General features: G+C 41.1%; 1 protein-coding gene across 1 annotated transcript in view; it reads right to left on the bottom strand.

Annotated features, from left to right (window-relative positions):
- Positions 1-442: 442 nt before the first annotated feature.
- The window catches only part of AP3B1 (adaptor related protein complex 3 subunit beta 1), a 1,191,861-nt gene continuing 1,169,847 nt past the window's right edge, over positions 443-22,456 (bottom strand). The window contains exon 27 of the mRNA XM_030193246.1: positions 443-1,152. Within this exon, the coding sequence (XP_030049106.1) occupies positions 999-1,152 (154 nt within the window). The 3' untranslated portion in view covers positions 443-998. The remainder of the gene's footprint in view (positions 1,153-22,456) is intronic.

The raw sequence follows: 22,456 nt of genomic DNA, 5'->3' as shown, positions 1-22,456 counted from the left end.
TCCATGATGAAAAGCCTCATATTGTGAAGGAAATTTCTTCTACATTAATAATAGAGAACAGAAATTGTACAGTAGTGATAAAGTGCTCTTGAGATGGTGGAGAAGTTAACAGTGAACATGTCCCAAGTTTCACTTCCCAATAACAATACACCACCAACGATCACCCAAAATCATTTAACTGTCACTAGGTATTTGAAAAACAGTAGGCGTTGTTGAAATATTGGAATGTATTTTACAATGCATTAATAACAAATTGTTTCACTAATGCATGCATTATAAAACCATAGACAAAGCTTGAAGATGCTTCCAGGGATCATCTAGTCCTTCCAGGCAACATCCTCTATATTCATATCATCCTAATTTTAGCTATATCATCCCAGAATCCCTTTAAACCAGTACATTGTAGTTTCATTAAATTGTGCCATAGTAAAACAAAAGACCCGCAATCCATGGCATTACTTTATTGTGGACTTAATTTTAACATTTAAACTGATTTGAAATTCAAGAGCAGCAGCCATAGAAAGATTCAAGCGGGTATGCACGTTCATAGGACAATAACGGTCAGTAGTTAATCGGATATCCACAGTGAACAGGGGTTACATCATAGTCACAACTGCTGCTGTAGAATCTTTTCATACCAGTTTTTTAGAGCTTATTTTTCACATATGCTGATAATGTATTAATTTTTTTTTTCAAAATAACAGAGGGAAACTGATTAAAGAGCAAAGTACTGGAATGTAACAAATGGGAAATATGTATAAGGGTAATGTATAGTAAAATATATGAATTTTGGTTAGGAAGCAGAAACAAAAAAACTGGAAGTACTTGCATACATGATACATACACACTAGCATTTTAAAGCAGGAGACAAGATTGCCAAGAGTGCATTCTTCCCCCACTGCCAGATGGAAGGGTTATTATTATAAATGAAAGGCAGCAGTAGTGGATGCCAGGCACTTTTGTTTTGTGCCAGATTCTGAAGTCCAGATGTAAGCAGGTTACCCCTGGGACAGGACAGGCTTCAGCTCCCGCAGCAGAATAGAACCAATCACAGTTTTCTCAGTGTTTATGATGAGCTGTGCTGTAGAGCCTTCCTTCAGCTCCACTGTGACTAGCATCAATGACCCACTGTGCACAGTTTTAGCTGCAAACCTGCAAGAGAGAGAAAAAAAAAGGCCTTGATATAGAGCAAATTGTAGGCAACGCATAGCCACCTTTTACACAGAAACAAAGAGCTAACATTTCAGGCAAACTCTCTGGTTTCAGTAAAGGATTTTTCCTTGCAAAAGCTAAAGTCCTAAAAAAATAATGGAAAAAGATAGGAAGATTGTACATTCATCCTCATTTATTTAAATTGTCCGCAAGTCAACCTAAAATTCAAGCAAATACTCTGGATTACAGTATACATGGTATTTCAAAACAAACTAACGTGTGTATTTTCTTTGGTAGTCATTTAAGCTACATCACTGTAGGTATTTCGTACCCCAATGCCTTGCAAATATGTGGTAAACATGATTTGAAGTCAGGAACAAAATAAAATCTTCAGAAGGCATCCACAATAAATTATCTATATAAGGCACATGGCATACTGCAGTGAAATGCAAACAAAACATATCCTACATTTTTGGATATGATGGGATTAAAAAAAAACAAGATATGCCATTTATTCTTAAAAGTACAAGTTATGCTGCATTATTTACAGTTTATTCAACTATAATCATCTGCAACATATTTATTAGGATTTATTTACCACCTTTTTGAAGGAATTTACTGAAGGCGGTGTACATCCAGAACAAGTCAAACATAAGCAATAGACAATTACAGCATTAAAAATATTCAAACAATACAAAGCATGGTATAGTATGCTATATTCCAATGTCAACACAATATGCAATAAAACATTTGAATAAGACAGCATAGGGTGTAATCCTAAATTATGTTCCAGCTACAGATTTGTGGATGTATTCTTTTTATGAATAAATGCTTTCAGAAACTTATGTCTAATACTTCACTATTAAATTCCAAGACATGAAGAATCCACTAATTACATGGAATTAAAAGCAAAACTGGCCTTTTAAGCACTGCAATTGACTGAAAAGCCATTTTAGGCACAATGAACTTCTGTCAATCCTGTTAATTCATTCTGCATGCACAGTGAGACCCAAGAGACAGGAAGGAAAAGGATGGCAACAGCCTAGTCCCCCATATTCTGCGAGGAGCACAACACACTTTTTTCTTGTTACTTCAGAACAATAAAGTTGCTGCACATGGTCTTTTGAAAACACTAACAAGTGTAGAGCAGGTCTGTGACCTGCTGTGACCCCACTTTGCAGGGCCAATCCCCTCTCCCCTTTCTGAATGACACGTGTCTGAATCCGAGCCATCTGCCTCAATTTGTGCAACATCTTCAGCCACAATAGGACTCAGTTAGCCCTGACAACAGCTCACACTACACAAAAATAAAGCTGCTGTGCTGACAGCACGGTGTCCCCTATTCAAGAGCAAACCAACTGGTCAGTGTCTCATGTCTGACAATTAGCATGGGCCTTGCACAGCGCCTACTGGGGCCCTAGGGATCTGTTTAATTACCATCAACATAAAAGAGGGAGTTTATCAGGAGACACTCAAAAAAACTTCACTCTAGACTTAATTAAAATATTAGCCACTTAAGCAGGAAGCAGATTCTCTTTAAATGAGAAGTAATTTCTTTTCTGATTTTTTTCCTCACCACATCAAAAAATCTTGTAGGCACATTATACTAATTTATGATTCATAAGTAGTAATTCTGGTGCACAAATTTCATCTTGCAAACCAGTTTATTTTTAATAATTGCAATATTTATTTAAAATGCATAACGTCCAATCATGTGAACGCTTACTTTATCAAACTCAAATTCCCTCCTTTCTTTTTAAGCTTAAACAAAACCTCTCAACACAGCAGCATGCTTTCCACAGTACAGCCATGCTACAGAAGCCATAATTTTGTATTACAGTTATACTACTACTCAGAACAACTGAGAACACATATGCTATAAACACGAAGCGAAGTGTACTGCTTTGGTTCCTGCTTTATAATGAACCTGAAGACGATACACCTGGATTCCTATTCCCTAGATATTCACACATGCCTGTTAAATAACTTTCCTTAAATGCCACTCACCACAAGTCAAAACATTTCTTTTGACCTTTGCATGGCTGTATTCTTATTTTCCTCTGTCTCTCATAAGAAAGCCCTGATTGTATCAAATAATCTCATCACCCTAATCTTCCACTTGCAATGTTGTTCCTTGCTTTGTTCACTTGGTCTACAATAGACGGATCAGTACTTCACACATAAAAAGGCTTATCAGCCTGTCAAAATCTAGCAATAGTCATCTTGGATTCATATTTACTTAACACTTGTGGCTTTGGGCTATGCATCACCAGATTCTAAATACACACAAAGGTCTGTGATAGAGTCTGCAGTGCTTTATAGCTGCAAGGCTTCTTTTAATACTAAAACTGCAAATGGCAGAAGACACTGCTGTGATAATGCAAATACATTAAGAGCTCACACTAAAGCTTATTCTGATCAGACATTTCAGTACTTATCAATTTTAGAATCAATAATTTGAGCTCCAAAATTTGCACTAGGATATTACAGGGGTAAATTTATTCATTTATAGGTTGATGAAGTTGCAATGTGCTAATCAAGAACAACTTTAACACATACATAGAGACCAATGGGCAATCATGCAACACAGACTGCTATATAGAGGGAATTTCCAACTGCCACAAATTAGCAACCCCCCCCCCCCCCCCCAAAAAAAATATACTCTACCCCTCCCCCCAATAAAAAAATCAACAACCACCCAGCAAGCTAGAAGAACATCTGATCTTGGATCCTGGTACATATGGCAAGTAATATTTTTAGGGGCATTAATGTGGGCTACCATTAAGATGTGTTATTTTACCTCTAACTTGTGTTATTTTAGCCCACATCCCATTTTAGGCAGTGAGACCTAGTTACTAAAAATACAAATTATTTTACTGTTAACCTCAGTTAACGGTAGAACGCATTGATAACTACACCCCTAAGCTGGATCCCAAAGCTTGTCAGCTGCTGAACAGAGAAACTGCTAAAAAAAAATACTTTCAAAGATCTACATTTATAGCTATGTTTTAGTTTAAAGAAAAAACACTATGAAAATCACTGATCATCTTCTGTCCACTTACAAAGATTACAGGTTTCGTTACCAAAGCACCTAATTTAGGCCTCCAGGTACAAGATGATAATTATAACAGCAATCTTTAAAAAAAAAAACAAAAAAGGGAAGAGCCTCAAGCCAAAGAACCCCAAAATTCTATAAATAGCACTTGTCCAATTTAATTGGATAAAGTCAATTAGTGCCAATAACTGGGCGCTAATAAATTACTGGTGCTAATTGGCAACAATTTGAATTTATGCACGCATCTTGCTAGGTGGTATTCTATAAAGATGTGCACATAAATTTTGAAGGGCGCATGAGAGGGTCAGGACGTTCACTTAAGATGCGCGTACTATTACGGAATTCAGGGGATCTGTGCCTAATTTAGACACGAGGATTTACACTAGGTTTCAGATGGTGTAAATCCTCACGGCCACAACTGGGCGTGGATCCCGGTGCTAAGTGCTATTCTATAAATGGTGCCCAACGCAGAGCGCTATTTACAAAATCGGAATCAGCACTCATTTTTTCTTGTACCCAAATCTGAGCGTCATTTACTGAATCTAGTCCATAGTGCACTGCTCTGTACCCTACACTTAGACTAAATTAAAGTTTTCATAAACAACCCATCTAAGGATCCACTTACATCCCATGCAAAAACAGTATCTATTCTACAATCGATAAAAGAAAAAATATATGACAGTGGCACTCACTTATTCCAAAAATCTGGATCACAGATAAAGCAGAACTAACAAGGAGGCCATTCTATAGAGGGGCATCACAATTTAGACTCCCACTTTTTGTAGGCTGTGAGCCTATTCAATAACACTTACGTGCATAAGCGTTTTTACAGAATATGAACATAAGTTGGCATCAATGTACCTACATGTAGGCCGTCCCACTTTTGCCAAGTCTATGAATGGCATAAGTGGGTATGTGTAACAATATTCTCTATGGGGCCCTTTTATAAAGGGTTTGCTCGAGCCAATTCGGAAATACCACAGACTACTGCAGGAGCTCGGCGATAGTTCCCACCCCCAGTGTGCACCATTTCCAGTGCAATAAAAAGTTTTGTATTTTTGTGGCGCCAGAGCTTACCCGGCGGTAACTGGGTTAGCGCAGGAGCCCTTACCATCACCTAAATAGGTGGCGGTAAGGGCTCCCCCTGCAAATGGCCGCTGGCCAATCCCTGTGATTAGTGCAGGGCTATTTCCTTTTAAAAAACAACAATAGCCTTTTACCAGCTAGGGTAAAAGGGGGCCTTGGCATGCATAAAAAACATGTGCCAACGATACCGCAGGCCCTCTTTTACTGCAGCTTGGTAAGAGGGGCCCTACGTTATGTACGTATATGTCAGACCTGCCCATGCCTCCCTTGAATTTATGTACTACACAATTTGCATGCTTAAATTATAGAACAGTGCTGATGGCGAGATTCTATACATGGCACCAAAAAAGCACTATTCTATAAGTCGCACTTACAGTTAGGTGCGGTTTATAGAATAGCACTTACGCCCAGCAATTGCATCTAGCTTTGGGCACGGCCATTTGCACTAACTGAAATGTAGGGTAAATGTATGTGCCTAAGGAGTCCTTTTACTAAGCTGCGGGAAAAAGGGCTAGCGGCAGGGGACATTTTTCCCGCGTGCCAGGGCCCTTTTTTACTGCAGTAAATAAAAAGCCCCCAGACACACATGGCCACCCGGTAAGAGAACTCTTACCACGTGGCCATGCGATAGGGAGCCCTTACTACCACCAACTGAGGTGGCAATACAGGCTCCTGCGCTAACCCAGCAGTAACTGGGCAGCACGCAGCGATGACCGATTACCGCTGGGTTACTGCTGCGCAAGCCATTTCTGGAGTGTTTCTTTTTTCCCCCTGAAATGGCGAGCGCTTGGGGTGGGACTACCGCTGATGGCCGTGTTGGGCTGGCAGTAATCCCAGAAGAGCGAGCGGTACGCCCATGTTGGGCATACTGCCACTCTATAAAAGGGCCCCTAAATTAGGCATGTATCCCTGTTATTCTATAATAACGTGTAAATGCTAGGAACGACCCCATTCTGCTCATGACCCTCCTATTTCCACAGCTTTTCTTTTAAACTCACAATTTAGGTGCAGATCCTGTGCCTAAATTTACACACATATGTTCCAATTAAGTCTAATTAGTGAAAATAATTGCTTGTTAAAAATCCAATTATTGACACTAATTGGCTCTATTCAATTAAATTGCACACTTCCCACATTTGCACGCTCAATTTTTGGCAACTTTTACAAACAGTGCTTAAACTTAAGTACCTAATATTTCTTTGAACTGCGCCTTAACTGTGGACTAGAAAATAAAGCGGTAATAAGCATTTCTTGAAGTGTTCTTTTTCCTATAGTTGTATTTAGCGATCTTGCTCAATCTTTTTTCTGTATCAAGAGTATTTCCTGGAGTTTTAGTTTCAATTCTTTATAAAAAAACAATAATAATAATAATAATAAAAAAAACTGAAGCACTCCAATATAGATAGAGGGGGAAAGGTCTAAGGTAGATATTTTTGCCAGTTTCTTGTGGGTTCAGAAGATAACTTTTCATGGGAGATTTCTGATTTAGCTTTGAGTTTACAGTAAGGTGCTCATTTTCTTTAGCCTTGAGCCATTTTTAAACTTGTTTTGATTATATGCTTTATGTTTGTGACCTTCAGTCTCTTATTGAACATCATGAGACCATTTATATGAAATGTTCAAGTACTTTAGGTTAAAGTACTGAGTGATTCATGATTTCCAACTTTGTTGATTTAGGAGCTAAAAGGTGTAACCCAAGGCCATCACTTGGAAGTCTGGTTACTCTATTTATGTGTGCTCTATTTATGGCCGTTGTTTATGGAATGCTTTACCACACTCCCTCAAAGAGAAACAAGGTGCATCAGTATTTAGAATGAAGATAAAGGTTTTGCTGTTTAGGGAGGTTTATAGAGGTGTATAGGTTAAGGGTGGGTGTAAAAGTATGGAACATTAGGGTTGATGCCGTATGCATTTAGAGGAGAGTCTTTAATTTATGTTTAATACTGTTTGTCTTTTTGGACTATTTATTTATTTATTTGGATTTTGCTCACACCTTTTTCAGTAGTAGCTAAAGGTGAGTTACATTCAGGTGCATTGGGCATTTCTCTGTCCCTGGAGGTCTCACAATCTAATTTTGTATTTGAGGCAATGGAAAGTTAAATGACTTGCCCAAGATCATAAGGAGCAGCAGTGGGACTTGAACCGGCCACCTCTGGCTGTCAAGACTGGGGCTCTAACCACTAGGCTACTCCTCCACTCCACTCCATATTTACATATCTTTTTTTTAAATAGTTCAATATTTTTGACAATGTGACGTCTTCTTTTCAGATTTTAAGCTTTCCAGACTGTATTTCTCAATAAGAACTGCAGAATCCAATGCATTTATCTTCATCAACAGAAGTATCATCTCACTAGTTTCAGCTCTGAAATTATGGTACATTGCATCTGAAAACTGCAACAAATGATTGCTAAATTTTGCCAATTGTGGGAGAGTTGATCCACTTTTAAGATCTTTGAACCATCTTTCTAGAAAACACTCTACCACCTTATAACACTTTTTCACATTACTGGGGTCAGGATGTGAATGAAGGAGAATTGTTAAAAGATAACGATTTAGCGATTTCTCCAGTCCAAGCTCATATAATATTTCTTCCCTCTATCAAGCCATCCCAACAAAAAATGTTGGAAAGTAGCTTCACAGCTGACCAAAACTGTCTCTCTTGGAACGTTGAATGTGGTAAGGATTTGTCATCCCAGGGCACTTTTGGAATAAAGTGGAATATAAACATCTTCATCTATAGCTTTCTTCAGTCTTAAGACAACAAAGTTCAACAATTCCCTTGTCACTTTACTTTTAGGATGTTTTTACAAAGTTTTACCAGATTACTTGTCTGTGAAGATGCTAATGGATTCCACGCATGCTCCACAAGCTCTGATTTTAGGGATAACTGTGTTCATAAGCACTATAGATAGCACCTTCTGATCACCGTGATCTTCTTGTTCCAATTCTAATCCATTTCCACAGTAGACAAATGTATACATGGGTGGGGGGTTCCCAGACTGGGAACTAATAAAGATTAATAAATAAAACTTCTGCAGGGTACAATGATTCCATAAATAACAAATACAGTTGTAGGGATGGTTTATAAGTATATATATTATAAGAATATTTTTATAAAAAGAATCATCTGAATTATGTTTAAAAATCAAAATGTAGCAATTCAGCAAGTTTTTGGCATTATATTTATGTAGTTTTTATTCCTACAGAAAATGAAGTATGCTATTTCTTAGCTGTAACCACATCAGTACTAATACCATAATTTCATTTTTATTAGCATTAAAACATTTTAAAATTCAAGGTATAACATGCTGGTATGCTGGCACAGGTGTGTGATACAATGTCTTTGAGGCTCAATCTTATGTTGTTTGAGTTAACAGATGACACTATGTGTAAAAGCATTCCAAACTTCAGTCACACAAGGGATAACTTGTCATAAATGGACAAGTCCAAATACTACTAATTTGCTAGTAGAATAATTTGGGATAAGCACATATTTTAGTTTTAAAAAGGTGGAGAAAAATGGGCCAAGGGGCTAACCACGTTGGTATCAGCAAGACACAACAGGAATAATGGTAATAACAAAAGGGTGGTAACTAGATACAAATTAGAGGGTTGACTGGGTCTATCTAGCAGCATAACTGGAATTAGGCTGTATAGAATCAACAATGACAAACCATAAGCATGGTGTCCCAACTTCTATACAAAGAAATGTAATATGATGATTATTAATCAAGTATAATTATAACTAGAACTACTGAAAGTTGATGGTGGCGCAGTATCATCTAGAAGGGTCATGAGGACCTATGAGATGGGATGTTTGTGTAGTGACCATATTCGTATTGGTAACCATTTAGACCAGAGATCTCAAGCTCCAGTCTTCAAGAGCCATAAACTGGTTTGATTTTGAGGATATCCATAATGAGTATGTATGAGATAATCCTCGTGCCCACTGCTTCCAGTGAATGCAAATCTCTCTCCTGCATATTCACTAGTGTTAGCCTGAAAAGTCTGACCAGTTTGTTGTGGCTCTTATGGAACCAAGCTGAGACCCCTTATTTACAATACTTTACTACAAATTTTTATGGTTAGATCTGGAAGTATGAGGTGCTGGATATGATACTGTGTGCTCATCTATCTGACATGGCAATGTAAAAAAGGTAGAAGACAATAATAATTGTCTTTGATAAAGACTGATATCGTACAAGTGGCCACCAAGCTTGTACGGCTTACAGCTGGGATATATCTTTAGCACTGTGGTTCGGAATAATTGGGCAGACTGGATGAGCTAGATGGTATTATCTCTTGATACTATTGTTAGTTTCACAAAGAGTGGACATTTTACTTTTAAACAGTTTCATATTTAACCTTAAAGAACTGGATATCCTTCTAACATATTAATTCACAAAGAAAAGATTTTTTACATAAAAAACACTGAAAGCTGCTCTGATATAAACAAACAGGTTTAGCCCTTTATACAGGCAGTTTTCCTGGTCCCTGATTTTTCTGTTCTCAGTTCAATTTTCTCCTGTTTTCTATGTTGCTGGTTATCCAAAGCTGTAACAATAGCCTACTCAGGCTAAAATTTCAGCCCCTTCCCCCTCTCTCACCCCCACATGAAGCCTTCAATTACTGCCTGCTGAAGCAGACAGAATCCTATTAGTAAGAAAGACAATCACAAGATGCAATGCCCTGCCCTAGCTGTACAAAAATAATTAGCCCAAAGTTGACAAATGTGTAATGAGCTCACAAACTAAATGTGTGTAAAAAACAGAGATTAGGATTAGTCTTCTAATTCATAATGCAATACAATGAATGGCTCTGAACTGCTGTCTCAAGGCCCCTTTAAATCTCTGACTTGCCAGTTTGGAATTCAGTGGTACAGAACCTACTTATATGATAATTTCAAAGAATGGGAAACAGGTAAAATATTGTAAGTTAATTGTTAACTGCTTTCAAATTATCAGTAAGTGCCAACACTATCAACGAAATTGTTAAAATAGCTTCAGTCGGACAGAGTGTGTAATCAGGTTGGTATTACAAATCACAGACAAAAGAGAACCTGAAAAACAATACAATGAAGTAAATACAAATCAAAACAGGAAAATATAAATGTAGTGTGTGGTTACTCGCTATGCAAAGGCTGCTGCTCAGTCAGTGCAGTAGGGATTCTGGACACAAGTCCATCTATGTGACTGAATGTGGATTACTTTATAGGGCTGACCCATAGCAACTTATTCAGTATGGGGAGAATTCTATATAGAGGGTGCCAAGAACATATGTAAATAATCAGAATACCAGCACATACCCCCTAATTCTATAAAAAGCACTAAAATTGCATGTGCAAATTTGGGCGTGTACTCAAATTGTGCGTGCAATTTAATTGAATGAGCCAATTAGTGCCAATACTTGGCTTAACAAGCAATTAATGGTACTAATTGAAATCAATTAACATGTACATGTATAAATTTAGGCATGTAATCCACGCATAAATTATATGTATGTCCCAGAAAAGTGGGTCCAAAAATGGGAGGGTCATGGGCACTTTGGGGTGGAATTTGGGCGTGGTGTCCATTTACATACGCAATTATGGAAGGGGGTTCCATGCGTAAATTTAGGTGCATGCATTTGCTCCATGTTTTCATTGGTGCAAATGGTAACGTTTACATTTATGTGCAACTCCTGTGATTAAGCACTATTCTATAAACCACACCTACGTGGCTTACAGAATAGCACTTAAGCTTTTTTTTTTTCCAGTGCTGTGGTTTTAGGCACCATTTACAGAATTTGATTCCCACTTCAGGCACAGGCAGCTCCTTGTAACTCGGGGCAAGTCACTTAACCCTCCATTGCCCCAAGTACAAATAAATACCTGTATACAATATGTAAGCCACATTGAGCCTGCCATGAGTGGGAAAGCGCGGGGTACAAATGTAACAAAAAAACAATTTCAGCCCATACTGAATAAATAACAATAATCTGGCTACATGCTATTCCATAATATGGTGCCTAATTGCAATGGTGTGTAGTTTGATGGTGAGTATACCCATGGGCAGAGTCTGTAAGGGAACATGATTAAGCACATAAATGATAAAAATACTATAATTTACACATGCTGTTTTTAGCAATCTGGGTGTGAGCATTTACACCAGCTCTATGGGGCGTAAATTATACATGTGGATTGGTGCTGCTATGCCAGTATTCTACTTTTCTTTATAGAATGGACTCCAAATAGGTGCCCTCTTTGTATCTAAATATAAGCACCCCTTTACAGACTTGCCTTCTATCCCTCAGATTCTATATATGGCATTGGAATTTCAGTGCCGAAATTTGATTCATGCACAAATTAGCTTATAATCTAATTAATTGCAATTATTTGATGTTAATTGGCAATAATTAAAATTTGTGCACATCTCCCCACACCCTATTCTATAACCCCACACACCTAAATCCCCTAGCGTGCAACTCAAAAAGGGGCAAGGTCAAGGCATTTCTAAAAGTTGCAAGCAGGGTTATAGAATAGCCCCATTTTCATGCCAAAATGCCCAGTGTTGGGCGCTGACATTTATACCAGGTTTTAGCTGATGTAAATACTGGCACCCAACTTTTGGCACAGAAATAAACTCTATGGTGCAGCGAAGGGCGACTAAAATGATAGCGGGGATGGGATGACTTCCCTATGAAGAAAGACTAAGGAGGCTAGGGCTTTTCAGCTTGGAGAAGAGACAGCTGAGGGGACACATGATAGAGGTATATAAAATATTGAGTGGAGTGGAACAGGTGGATGTGAAGCGTCTGTTCACGCTTTCCAAAAATACTAGGACTAGGGGGCATGCGATGAAACTACAGTGTAGTAAATTTAAAACAAATCGGAGAAAGGTTTTCTTCACCCAACGCATAATTATACTCTGGAATTCGTTGCCGGAGAACGTGGTGAAGGCAGTTAGCTTAGCAGAGTTTAAAAAGGGGTTAGACAGTTTCCTAAAGGACAAGTCCATAAACCACTACTAAATGGACTTGAGAAAAATCCACAATTCCAGGAATAACATGTATAGAATGTTTGTATGTTTGGGAAGCTTGCCAGGTGCCCTTGGCCTGGATTGGCCACTGTCGTGGACAGGATGCTGAGCTCGATGGACCCTTGGTCTTTTCCCAGTGTGGCATTACTTATGTAAGCGCTATTCAAACAGGAGTGTCATTTATAAAATAGCACTCTGCGCTGATTTTTTCCGGCCCCATTTACAGAATGCTCTCTTATGTGTTCTTCTACTTGATTGATTGTTCATTTTATGTTTTATATCATTCTAATTTTGAAAATTTTTTTTACTAGAGGCTAGAGCAAGTCAGCATTAAAGGACAGCATACATGTTCACTGCAGGCTGTAAAGCCTTTTACTGAGTTGAGACAAAAAATATTCAGTGATGACTAACTATGTACATAACTCCTGGAGAACCCAGAGGCTACTTCTTCAAAACCTATGTGGTTTGATAAATACTGCATATCACTAGTTTGAATTACATGTATGTCCAAGTACTATGCATCACAACCTGCACAGAACTCAGCCTTTTTACAAAATATAGGGACCTTTTTACTAAAGCTTAGCATGCGCTGCCACATGGTCTATAGGCATAAAATAGGACGCAAAGCATTTAGCGTGTGAGCATGCTAAACTGTACTAAAAGGGTCCCAGAGTCAACAGAACTCTGAGCTACTAGAGTGATATTAAATTTCATTTCAATTTGTATTACTTCCTACATTTTTTTTTTTAAATCACAAATGTTTAGAGCAGGTGTGGTCAGGTGAAATCCTTGCACAGAGGGTCAGAAATTCTGGACTGGAAGTTCTACTTTTACTGTAATTAACTAATGACAAGCTTGTTCATTCCCCTTTATCTCCTCTGGAAGCTTTTATGTGGTTTAGGCACCAGACATACTATCACTGCAGGAAACTGAGAGGTGACAGTTATCTATGCTTTTAATAATATCATAGACTTTGTATGTAAAACTGAATTCCAAGCCCTTAAAAAATCATTATTTACAGTCAATTCTACTGTGCTGTGAAAAATCTATTTCCGAATTTGTTGGTTTAGGCTGGACTTACACTATAAAGTGTTTGGAACACTGATTGAAAAACAAGGGCTATACATTATTTCTAAAAAAGAAATAAAAATGGTGCATGTATAACTAATTCTCATGTCTTGATAAAAAAATATGCAACTTTGAAAACATTTAGCAGCAATTTCTATTCAATAATTAATCTGAATATCTATTTTTTTGTCCATCATCAACTAGCAACTGCACATATTTTGTGCTTTGAGGCAGCCATACCAAAGCAGTGCTGCCCTCTAGTGAATAACACACATTACTATTGAGTACAATTTATTTTCATTAACGTATGATTAACGTACAGCATGCACAACTTTTGAACATGCTCTTATATATATATATTTTTTTTTTTTTTTTGGGGGGGGGGGGGGGTGGATTTCACAGGATAAATATTTGTTTCCAGCTAAAAAGAAAGCAAGTACATTTTTCCTTACTAAATTTTCCAAATTTACAGCTACACTTAATGTGGATGGCTGAAGTTGCTGAAAAGACATACATAATGCTATTTTGTAAAGATGTTTGGCTATGCAGTTCTCCTGTAGTGCATCCAAATCACAAGAGGGTGTTGTCAGGGGTGGGATTTGGGTTCTCCCAAAACTTGGACTTTTTGTGCTATAATGGAACAAAGCAAAAACATCCAGGGCTAAAAGTTAAGACATTTTGGTGTAGAGTAGACCTGTTTCAGCCATGATGAAGTCACAAAAAAGTGCCCTAAATGGCAAGTTGACCACTGAAGGGATTAAGGCATGACTACCCCTTACTCCCCCCAGTGGTCACTGACCCCCCTCCCACCCCTCAAAGATGTGAAAGAAAGAGTACATACCAGCCTCTATGGCAGCTTCAAATGTTATGGCCAGAGCAGCAAAACGGTTCCTGCAGTAGCCTAGTGGTCAATGCAGAGAAAGGGACCCAGGCCCATAATCCACTTATGGTGGAAAGTGTGAGCCCTCCAAAACCTTACTGTACCCACATATAGGTGACACCTGCAGCCATAAGGGCTATATGAATGGTGTACAGTTGGCGACGGTAGGTTTTTGGTGTGTTTTCGAGGGCTCACCATACAATAAAAAGGTGAGATGTGTACCTGGGACCTTTCATGTGAAGTCCAGTGCAGTGCCCCTTAGGGTGCCCCACTGCTCTGCTGGGATGTCTTTGTGGCCACTCCACTAAGAATGCTGCCCCCCCCCCAAATACATCCCAATGGCTTGTTTTTGTAGGTGTTTTTCTCTTGGACCTTTTTTTTCCAATAATAGTCACAAAAGAAAAATGCACCAAGCACAAAACTTCTAGGAAATGGCCATTTTTTAAACAAAAAATATATGTTTCTCTAGTTCGAAAACATCCAAAATCAGATTTAGATGCCATATTGAAATGCCTCTCATTAGCAACCAGAAATCAGTACAATTAGACACTTAGTACAGTCAACAGAAAGAGTCACACCATCTTACTTGACCTCTATGATGATATTACGTGGAGGGGCATAATTGAACGGAAACGCCTATCTCCATGGGCGTTTATCTCCAAGAACGGGTCCGTGAAGGGGTGGGCCGAACCGTATTTTCGAAAAAATGGACGTTTTTGAGCTGGACGTTTGTTTTTTTTTAGTGATAATGGAAACTAAAAATGCCCAGCTCAAAAACGTCCTAATCTGAGCCACTTGGTCGTGGAAGGGGCCACAATTCGTAGTACACTCGCCCCCCTGATATGCCAGGACACCAACTGGGCACCCTAGGTCAGTGCGGTGGACTTCAGAAAAAGCTCCCACATGCATAGCTCCCTTACCACGGGTGCTGAGCTCCCAACCCCCCTCCCCCAAAACCCACTACCCACAAATGTACAACACTACCATAGCTCTTAGGGGTGAAGGGAACACCTACATGTGGGTACAGTGGGTTTTGGAGGCCTCCCATTTACCAGCACAAGTGTTACAGGTGTGGCGGGGGGGATGGGCCTGGGTCCACCTGGCTGAAGTGCACTGCGGTACCCACTAAAAGTGCTCCAGGGACCTGCATACACGCAGGCCTCTAGGACTTGTTACTGCTGTATAACATTGGCACACCAGTTTACACCTGAAGACTAATCTCTCCGGAAACGTCCTTTATTGGTTAACTGCAGATCAGAGGTTGTGCCCCACCACTGGCAACGAGTCTCCCTGGTAGTGAGATTAGCAGGTCAGAGCTGGCAGAATGTTGTACAATGCCCTCTTTCAGCCACATTCAAGGTAAGAACTAAGTTCTCTAACGTGGCTAACACATGGAAGGGATCTAAAACTGGCTTACAAAAATGGCCACTACCGCATGGACTACCGGAAACACAACAGGGCACACTCTGACCCAGTAGGCAGGGGGAAAAACACCATGGGAGAAGAGCCTACCAACTACCAACATCGTGAGACTGTAACAGAAGCTAATGAAATCACGGAGCCCAATACCCTACACCCACCACAATGCAATGCTGATGTGACCCTGTAGTGCACCCGAGAGCCACATCTGACTCAGGGAAAGTCTGTGACAGGATCGAACATATTCTGCTGTCATGGAGGTGGGTACGGCATTTGAGGCTGGCATAGAGGCTGGAAAAAAAGTTTTTAAAGTGGGTTTCTTTTTGGTGGGAGGGGGTTAGTGACCACTGGGGGAGGTCATCTGGGCAGTTGGGGCACCTTTTTGGGACTTGTTCGTGAAAAAAAAGGGTCCAAAAAAAGTGACCCAAAATCGCGGTAAAAACGCCCTTTTTTTTCAATTATCAGCTAAAGACGCCCATCTCTCCTCGGCTGATAACCACGCCCCAGTCCCGCCTCCGACACGACCCCGTCAACTTTATTCGTTTCCGCGACGGAGTGCAGTTGGAAACGCCCAAAATCGGCTTTCGATTATACCGATTTGGGCCCATTTGCGAGAAAAATGCCCATCTCCCGATTTGGGTCGAAATATAGGCGTTTTTCTCTTTCGATTATAAGCTGGATACTCAGAACTTTACATTCTTTACATGATGGACAACTGCATTTACCCTCCCCTTGGGATGCACATCTAGATTCCACTCGCCATAGCACATTTTTCTATGATGCTCCTTTTTTTTATTAACTCTCATGCCTTTACCTTTGCATACAGAACTATCTTTTCCAAAATTCAAAGTGGAGTTAAAAACCTACCTTTTTCAGAAGGCCTATATTGACTAAAGATAGAGACAGTGATTGGTCTGGAGTGCAGGCATCCTTGACTGTCCTTTCTCTGTTCTTCACTCCATGAGTTTGGCACTCCTTTTTCCTCCTTTCTTTCTGATTTTTATAATTTTATTTTTTATAATTTTGTAAACTGCCTTGCTATGTTTACAGGAAGGGCATATGGTGTACAATGAATCATAACCATAAGATCATTTATTAGATTTATCAATATCATTTTACCAGAATACCTTTGTATAGTGTAACAAAACTTCATGTCAGCAAAGACCAAATACATGGTCCCATTTTTCTTAATAATAACTGACTTCATACTACATAACAAGAAGGATACCATTATAATAGAGTTGCAAAGTAATTAATATGAATGGAAGCCAGGGCTGGCCCTATCATTGAGCAACTGTGTTTCTGACACATAACCCCATGTTCAGTCACTACTGATTTATGCAAATGAGGCTCCACAATGAGTCTCTGCACATGGCCCCATTTACTCCACATCCCCCCAGGCCATTCCTAATGGAAGCAGTTCTCCTCAATCTGGAATATAGATATGGATGAAGGAGCAACCAATGGTGCAGCTGGACACCCAATTTTTGGTAGGGGCATGAGAACCTCACTCCCCGCCCAGCATCCCCCCCCATAGGTAATCTAATGTCTCCCCCACCCACCCAATGTACCTTTTAAATAGTTCAGTTCTTTGCAAACAGCAAGCGGCAACTCATACATGTTGCTATGCCAGCCCCAGCGCCTTCTCTCTAATGCTACTTTCTGTTTCTTCATAGGCAGGACCACATCAGAGGGAAGACTCTGGAGATGGCACAGCAGCATATATGAGTCACTGCTGGTGAAGAACCGAAGGGTTTAAAAGATGCCCGAGGGTGGGAGAGAGTTTAAGAGACCCTGGATTGCCTGCAGGGGAGAGGAGGGGAAGGAGGGATGCCAAGATGTCACGATTGTGGTCGCGACCCCTCTCAGGCTCACCTTATTTCTGGCGGTCAGCTTCTGAGCTGGCTTCTGTCTGTTCTTTCTGAGTTAGTTCTGTCTCTGTGTGCTGGCTGCTTCCAGCATGGCTCTGATTACTCCACTATACTGCACCTGTGTGTATTACGCCTCTCTGTGCTTCAGTATGCTTTCTGCCTGTGTTTTGGTTTGTGTTCCTCTTGCCCTCTGGTGGCCAGACCTGGTGGCTGCATTGGATTGTCTGTGTGCTGTTTCCCTTTCCAGACTTCAGCCCAGTCCAGTCCGGATCTTCCGGCCCGCCAGACTTGCTTGTCTTGTTTGAGCCTGCACAGCACCCGTAGCTGCCTGGTGATTGCTGCAGTTGAGTCTCAGCTGCTGCTGGGCTTATTAGCCATTTGGAAACTCTCTGCTTTGCCTTTGCATCGTCTAAGGTCCCTGGTAAGTTAGGGTGCTGGTGCACTTCTGCCTAGTCCAGTTTATAGTCTGTAATTCTTGCCTGATTCTAGTTTAGTCTTTGTGTAGCTTCTTGTTCTGTATTGCTTGTTTCCCAGTCTTGTTTCTTGTTTGTATGTCTTTGTCTAGTTCTTGGTTGCCTGTATTTCTTGTTCAGTGACTGCCTGGCAGCTTTCAGTTCTGTCTCCTGTCTATCAGTGTTTGTTCCCTGTTTCAGTGGCTGCTCACGATCCTAGTTCCTGCTTTTGGAAAATGTGACACAAGAGTCTAGAGCTGGCAAGGTGTGGGGATCCCTGCCAACCAAATCACAGGTGTACTGCTGCTGGGTGGGTCTGTGTCCACCCAGGCCCATCCGTGGCTACACCACTGGTAGTTAAGTAGCTCCTAAAGACCAGCTTCCCAGTTGACTGTCTCACTTTTCCAGTTGATATTAGAAATTAGTCTGGCTGCTATAAGACCAGCAGTCCTATCCCTATCTAAAGATTTCATGCGAGTTAAAGCAGTGTTTCTCAAACCAATTCTGGACAGGCATCAAGTTGGTCAGGTTTTGAGGGTAACTACAGTGACTATACATGAGATTGATTTGAATAAATTGGAGACCTATAGAATTTAAATCTGTCTTTCAGCATATTCATTATAGGGAAAGGAGATGGGATTTGATATACTGCCTTTCTGTGGTTACAATTAAAGCAGTTTACATATTATATACATGTACTTATTTGTAACTGGGGCAATGGAAGGTTAAGTGACATGGAGGGACATTTTTGATATGACGTCTAAATCTGAATTTGGATGTTTTACACAAAACGTCCAAATTCTGAACAGGAAAGGTCATTTTCGGAAAAGAAAAACGTCTTATCTTTTTTTCCCGAAAATACTATGGACATTTTGTGATTTGGACGATTTTATTTTGGTCCATTTTGGGGAAAAAAAGTCTAAATGCAAAACGTGCAAAATCAAGTCATTGGGATGTAGGAGAAGCCAGCATTTTTAGTAGACTGGTCCCCCTGACAACCCAGCACAGCAATGGGGAACCCTAGAGGGCATTGCAGTGGACTACATAAAATGCCCCCAGGTATACATCTGACCATTGCTTTCTTAGTCTGCTGAGCCCCCCCAAAACCCACTACCCCCAACTGTACACCACTACCATAGCCCTTAAGGGTGAAGGGGGCACCTATATGTGGGTACAGTGGGTTCTGGTGAGTTTTGGAGGGCTCGTAGTTTCCTCCACAACTGTAACAGGTAGGGAGAGGTAGGAGGCTGGGTCCACCTGTCTGCAATGCACTGCACCCACTACTAGACTACTTCAAGGACCTGCATGCTATTCTTATGGACTCAAGTATAACATCTGAGGGTGGCACAGAGGCTGGCAAGTAATGTTTATCAACACATTTTTGGGGGGTGGGAGGGGGTTAGTGACCACTGGGGAATAATGGGAGGTCATTCCTGATTCCCTCCAGTGGTCATCTGGTCATTTAGGGCACCTTTTTGTGTCTTATTTGTAATAAAAACAAGACAAACTCAAAACGTCTACGTTTTAGTCCTGGACATTTTTGTTTTGTTCCATTATGGCTGTAAAATGTCTAAGTTTTAGGATTGCCCAAGTCTCCTGCTCTGAACACGCCCCTCAAACGCCCCCTTGAGATTTGAACGTACTTCTGACAGACTTCACAGAAAAATGTCTAAAAATAGGTTTCAAAAATACTGATTTGGACATTTTTGTGAGAAAAATGTCCAAATGCAGACATGTCACTTTTTAGACGTTTTTCTCTTTTGAAAATGAGCCTGATAGTCACAAGGAGCTGCAGTGGGAATCGAACTTGGTTCACCTGGTTCTCAGACCACTACACTAACCATTAGGCTACTCCTACACTCCTTAGGTGCACTTCCTGGAAAGGTTATGAAAAAATGTAGCAAAGATCTGCAGCTTTTACATAAATCTCTGTGGGTCCTGTTTCTGTTGCATTGCCTAGTCCTTCTTTGTTTTATCTCATGCTCCAAGATGCTCCCTACTATCTAGCTTATTTATCCCAAATGCCCAAGTCTTGAGTTTTCCAGGGTTTCTGGTTTCATCATCATCAACTCTGTGCTGTCTTGAACCATTTTTTGTATTTTTACCTATATTATTTATTTACTAGTAAAAAAGGCCTGTTTCTCGAGTGTGTGTGAGAGTGAATGTGTGAGTGTGAGTGTGTGTGACAGAGAGATAGTGAGACTGGGTGCGACTGTGTCTGAGAGAGAGTATGTGCCAGGGTTCCCCCCCCCCATCCGAGTGCCAGGGTCGTCCCCCCTCCCTCCCTCCGAGTTCCAGGGTCATCCCCCTCATCCCTCCCTCCCTCCCTCTGAGTTCCAGGGTCCTCCCTCCCTCCGAGTTCCAGGGTCTTCCTTCTCTCCCTCCCTCCGAGTTCCAGGGTCGTCCCCTCCCTCCGAGTTTCAGGGCCCCCCCTTCCAGGGTCCCCCCTCCTTCCTCCCTCCCAGTTCCACGGTCGTTGTCCCCCTCCCTCCCTCCAAGTTCCAGGGTCATCCCCTCCCTCCGAGTTTCAGGTTCCCCCTCTCTCCCACCCAGTTCCAGGGCCCCCCCCCTTCCAGGGTCCCCCCTCCTCCCTCTCTCCCTCCCACCCAGTTCCAGGGCCCCCCCTTCCAGGGTCCCCCCTCCTCCCTCTCTCCCTCCCACCCAGTTCCAGGGTCCCCCCTCCCTCCCAGTTCCACGGTCGTCATCCCTCCCTTCCAGTTCCATGCCCCCTCCGTACGAATTTTAAAATTCAGACAGGTCTCTGCCGAGGTGCTGGGGGTGGGTGCTAATTGCTGTCAACCTAACGACACACTGTTCTCCCGTCCACCAGCTGACAGGCAAAAGCGGGGGGCTTACGCAGCCACGGGCACTCACCAGGATAAACTTCACTTCCTGGTGTTGTGTCTGTCCGTCATGCGTGTAACGTGGTGTTGGCGTACCCCTTCACTCTCATTGCTCCGCCCTCGACATCACATTTTGACGCGAGGGCGGGGCAGAGAGAGATGGTGAGTCGGATGGTTACACCCTTACGAACCCTTCACTGAAGCCACGGAGTCAGCTTCAGAATGTTGAGGGTGCTTTTTATTATAATAGATATGTTTTGGATTTAGCTCACACCTTTTCATTAACAGTTCAAGGCAAGTTACACTCAGGTTCGTAGGTATTTCCCTGTCTTCTAAAAGCTTACAATCTAAGTTTGCACCTGAGGCAATGGACGGCTGTGTACCTTGCCCAAGTTAACAAGTACTATCAGTGGGAAATAAATCCTGTTTTCCTTGGTCCTCAGCCCACTTCTCCAACCATAAGGCTGCTCCTCCACATCGTATTTTGAATAACCAGTGTAGAGCACCATATAAAAATCATAATGAAATATGTCCAAGAAATGGCTCCACAGATATAATAAAAGAGTGAGCAGTAGTTAGCAGTCTAGGTGTGTATTAGGAAACCGTGGTCTTTACTTTTAAAACAGTGGTATGGAGAACTAAATAACAACATCTGAATGCTTTGTGAAGATATTCCCATGGAATCTGAGTTAGACAAATGTATCACTCTAGATATGAAAAAGGGAAAAATGGTTGACACTGCAGGCATAGAAAAGCCCCATAAGTAGTTCATCAAGAGACTAGCACAACTCTTCATTTATAGTCATTATTCTAATTAGGATAACAAGAGGAGTGTTTTTATTAGAGTTTTAATTACATTTAATTGGTTTCTGAGAAGCAAACAATAAATTATACATTATACCATATAATCTTAAGGCTCTTTATATTCATCTAATATCCTAGTACCTGAAGAAGTTTTAATTAAACAACTGAATAATACTAAGATGCAGACATCAGTCCAGCAGTGAGAGGGGTGCTATCAAGTCTTGTGAATTCAGTATCACCTGTATGATTATCTCCCAGTTGGTGAGAGGTTATATGTGTGTGCTCGATGCAAAAAGCTCCTAGCTCTCAGAGAACGAGTTCGTTCTATTGAGTCTAAAATGGCAGACTTGGAGAAGCTGAGGGAGACAGAGGTACACACAGGAGGCCTACAGGGACATTGTAGAGAAGTCCTACCTCCAGTTTCACAGCCCCTGTGCTGCCTTGGAGGAGGGAGGCCTCCTAAATGGAGAGCATCACTCTGGTGAAGTTTGAAATAATCTAGTAGCCAGGACCAGCCCCACCAGGGGATGCAATATCCTCTTGTACCAAGGGTGTGTCTCCAGGAGCTTCTACCCAGGATGGAAAGGTTAGGACGGCTGCTGTAGTTGGTGATTTGATTATTTGGCACATACATAGCTGGTGGATGTGAGGATCACCTGGTGACTTGCCTGCCTGGTGTGAAGGTGGCGGACCTCACGCATCACCTAGATAGGATTTTAGATAGTGCTCGGCAGGAGCCGGCTGTCTTGGTACATGAGGTTCCAATGACATAAGAAAATGTGGGAGGGAAGTTCTGGAAGCCAAATTTA

Source organism: Microcaecilia unicolor, chromosome 2, assembly GCF_901765095.1.
Source record: "Microcaecilia unicolor chromosome 2, aMicUni1.1, whole genome shotgun sequence".
In the NCBI taxonomy this organism is placed as follows: Eukaryota; Metazoa; Chordata; class Amphibia; order Gymnophiona; family Siphonopidae; genus Microcaecilia; species Microcaecilia unicolor.
Note: the sequence above shows the minus strand (reverse complement) of the source record. Positions and strands in the feature narration are given on the sequence as shown.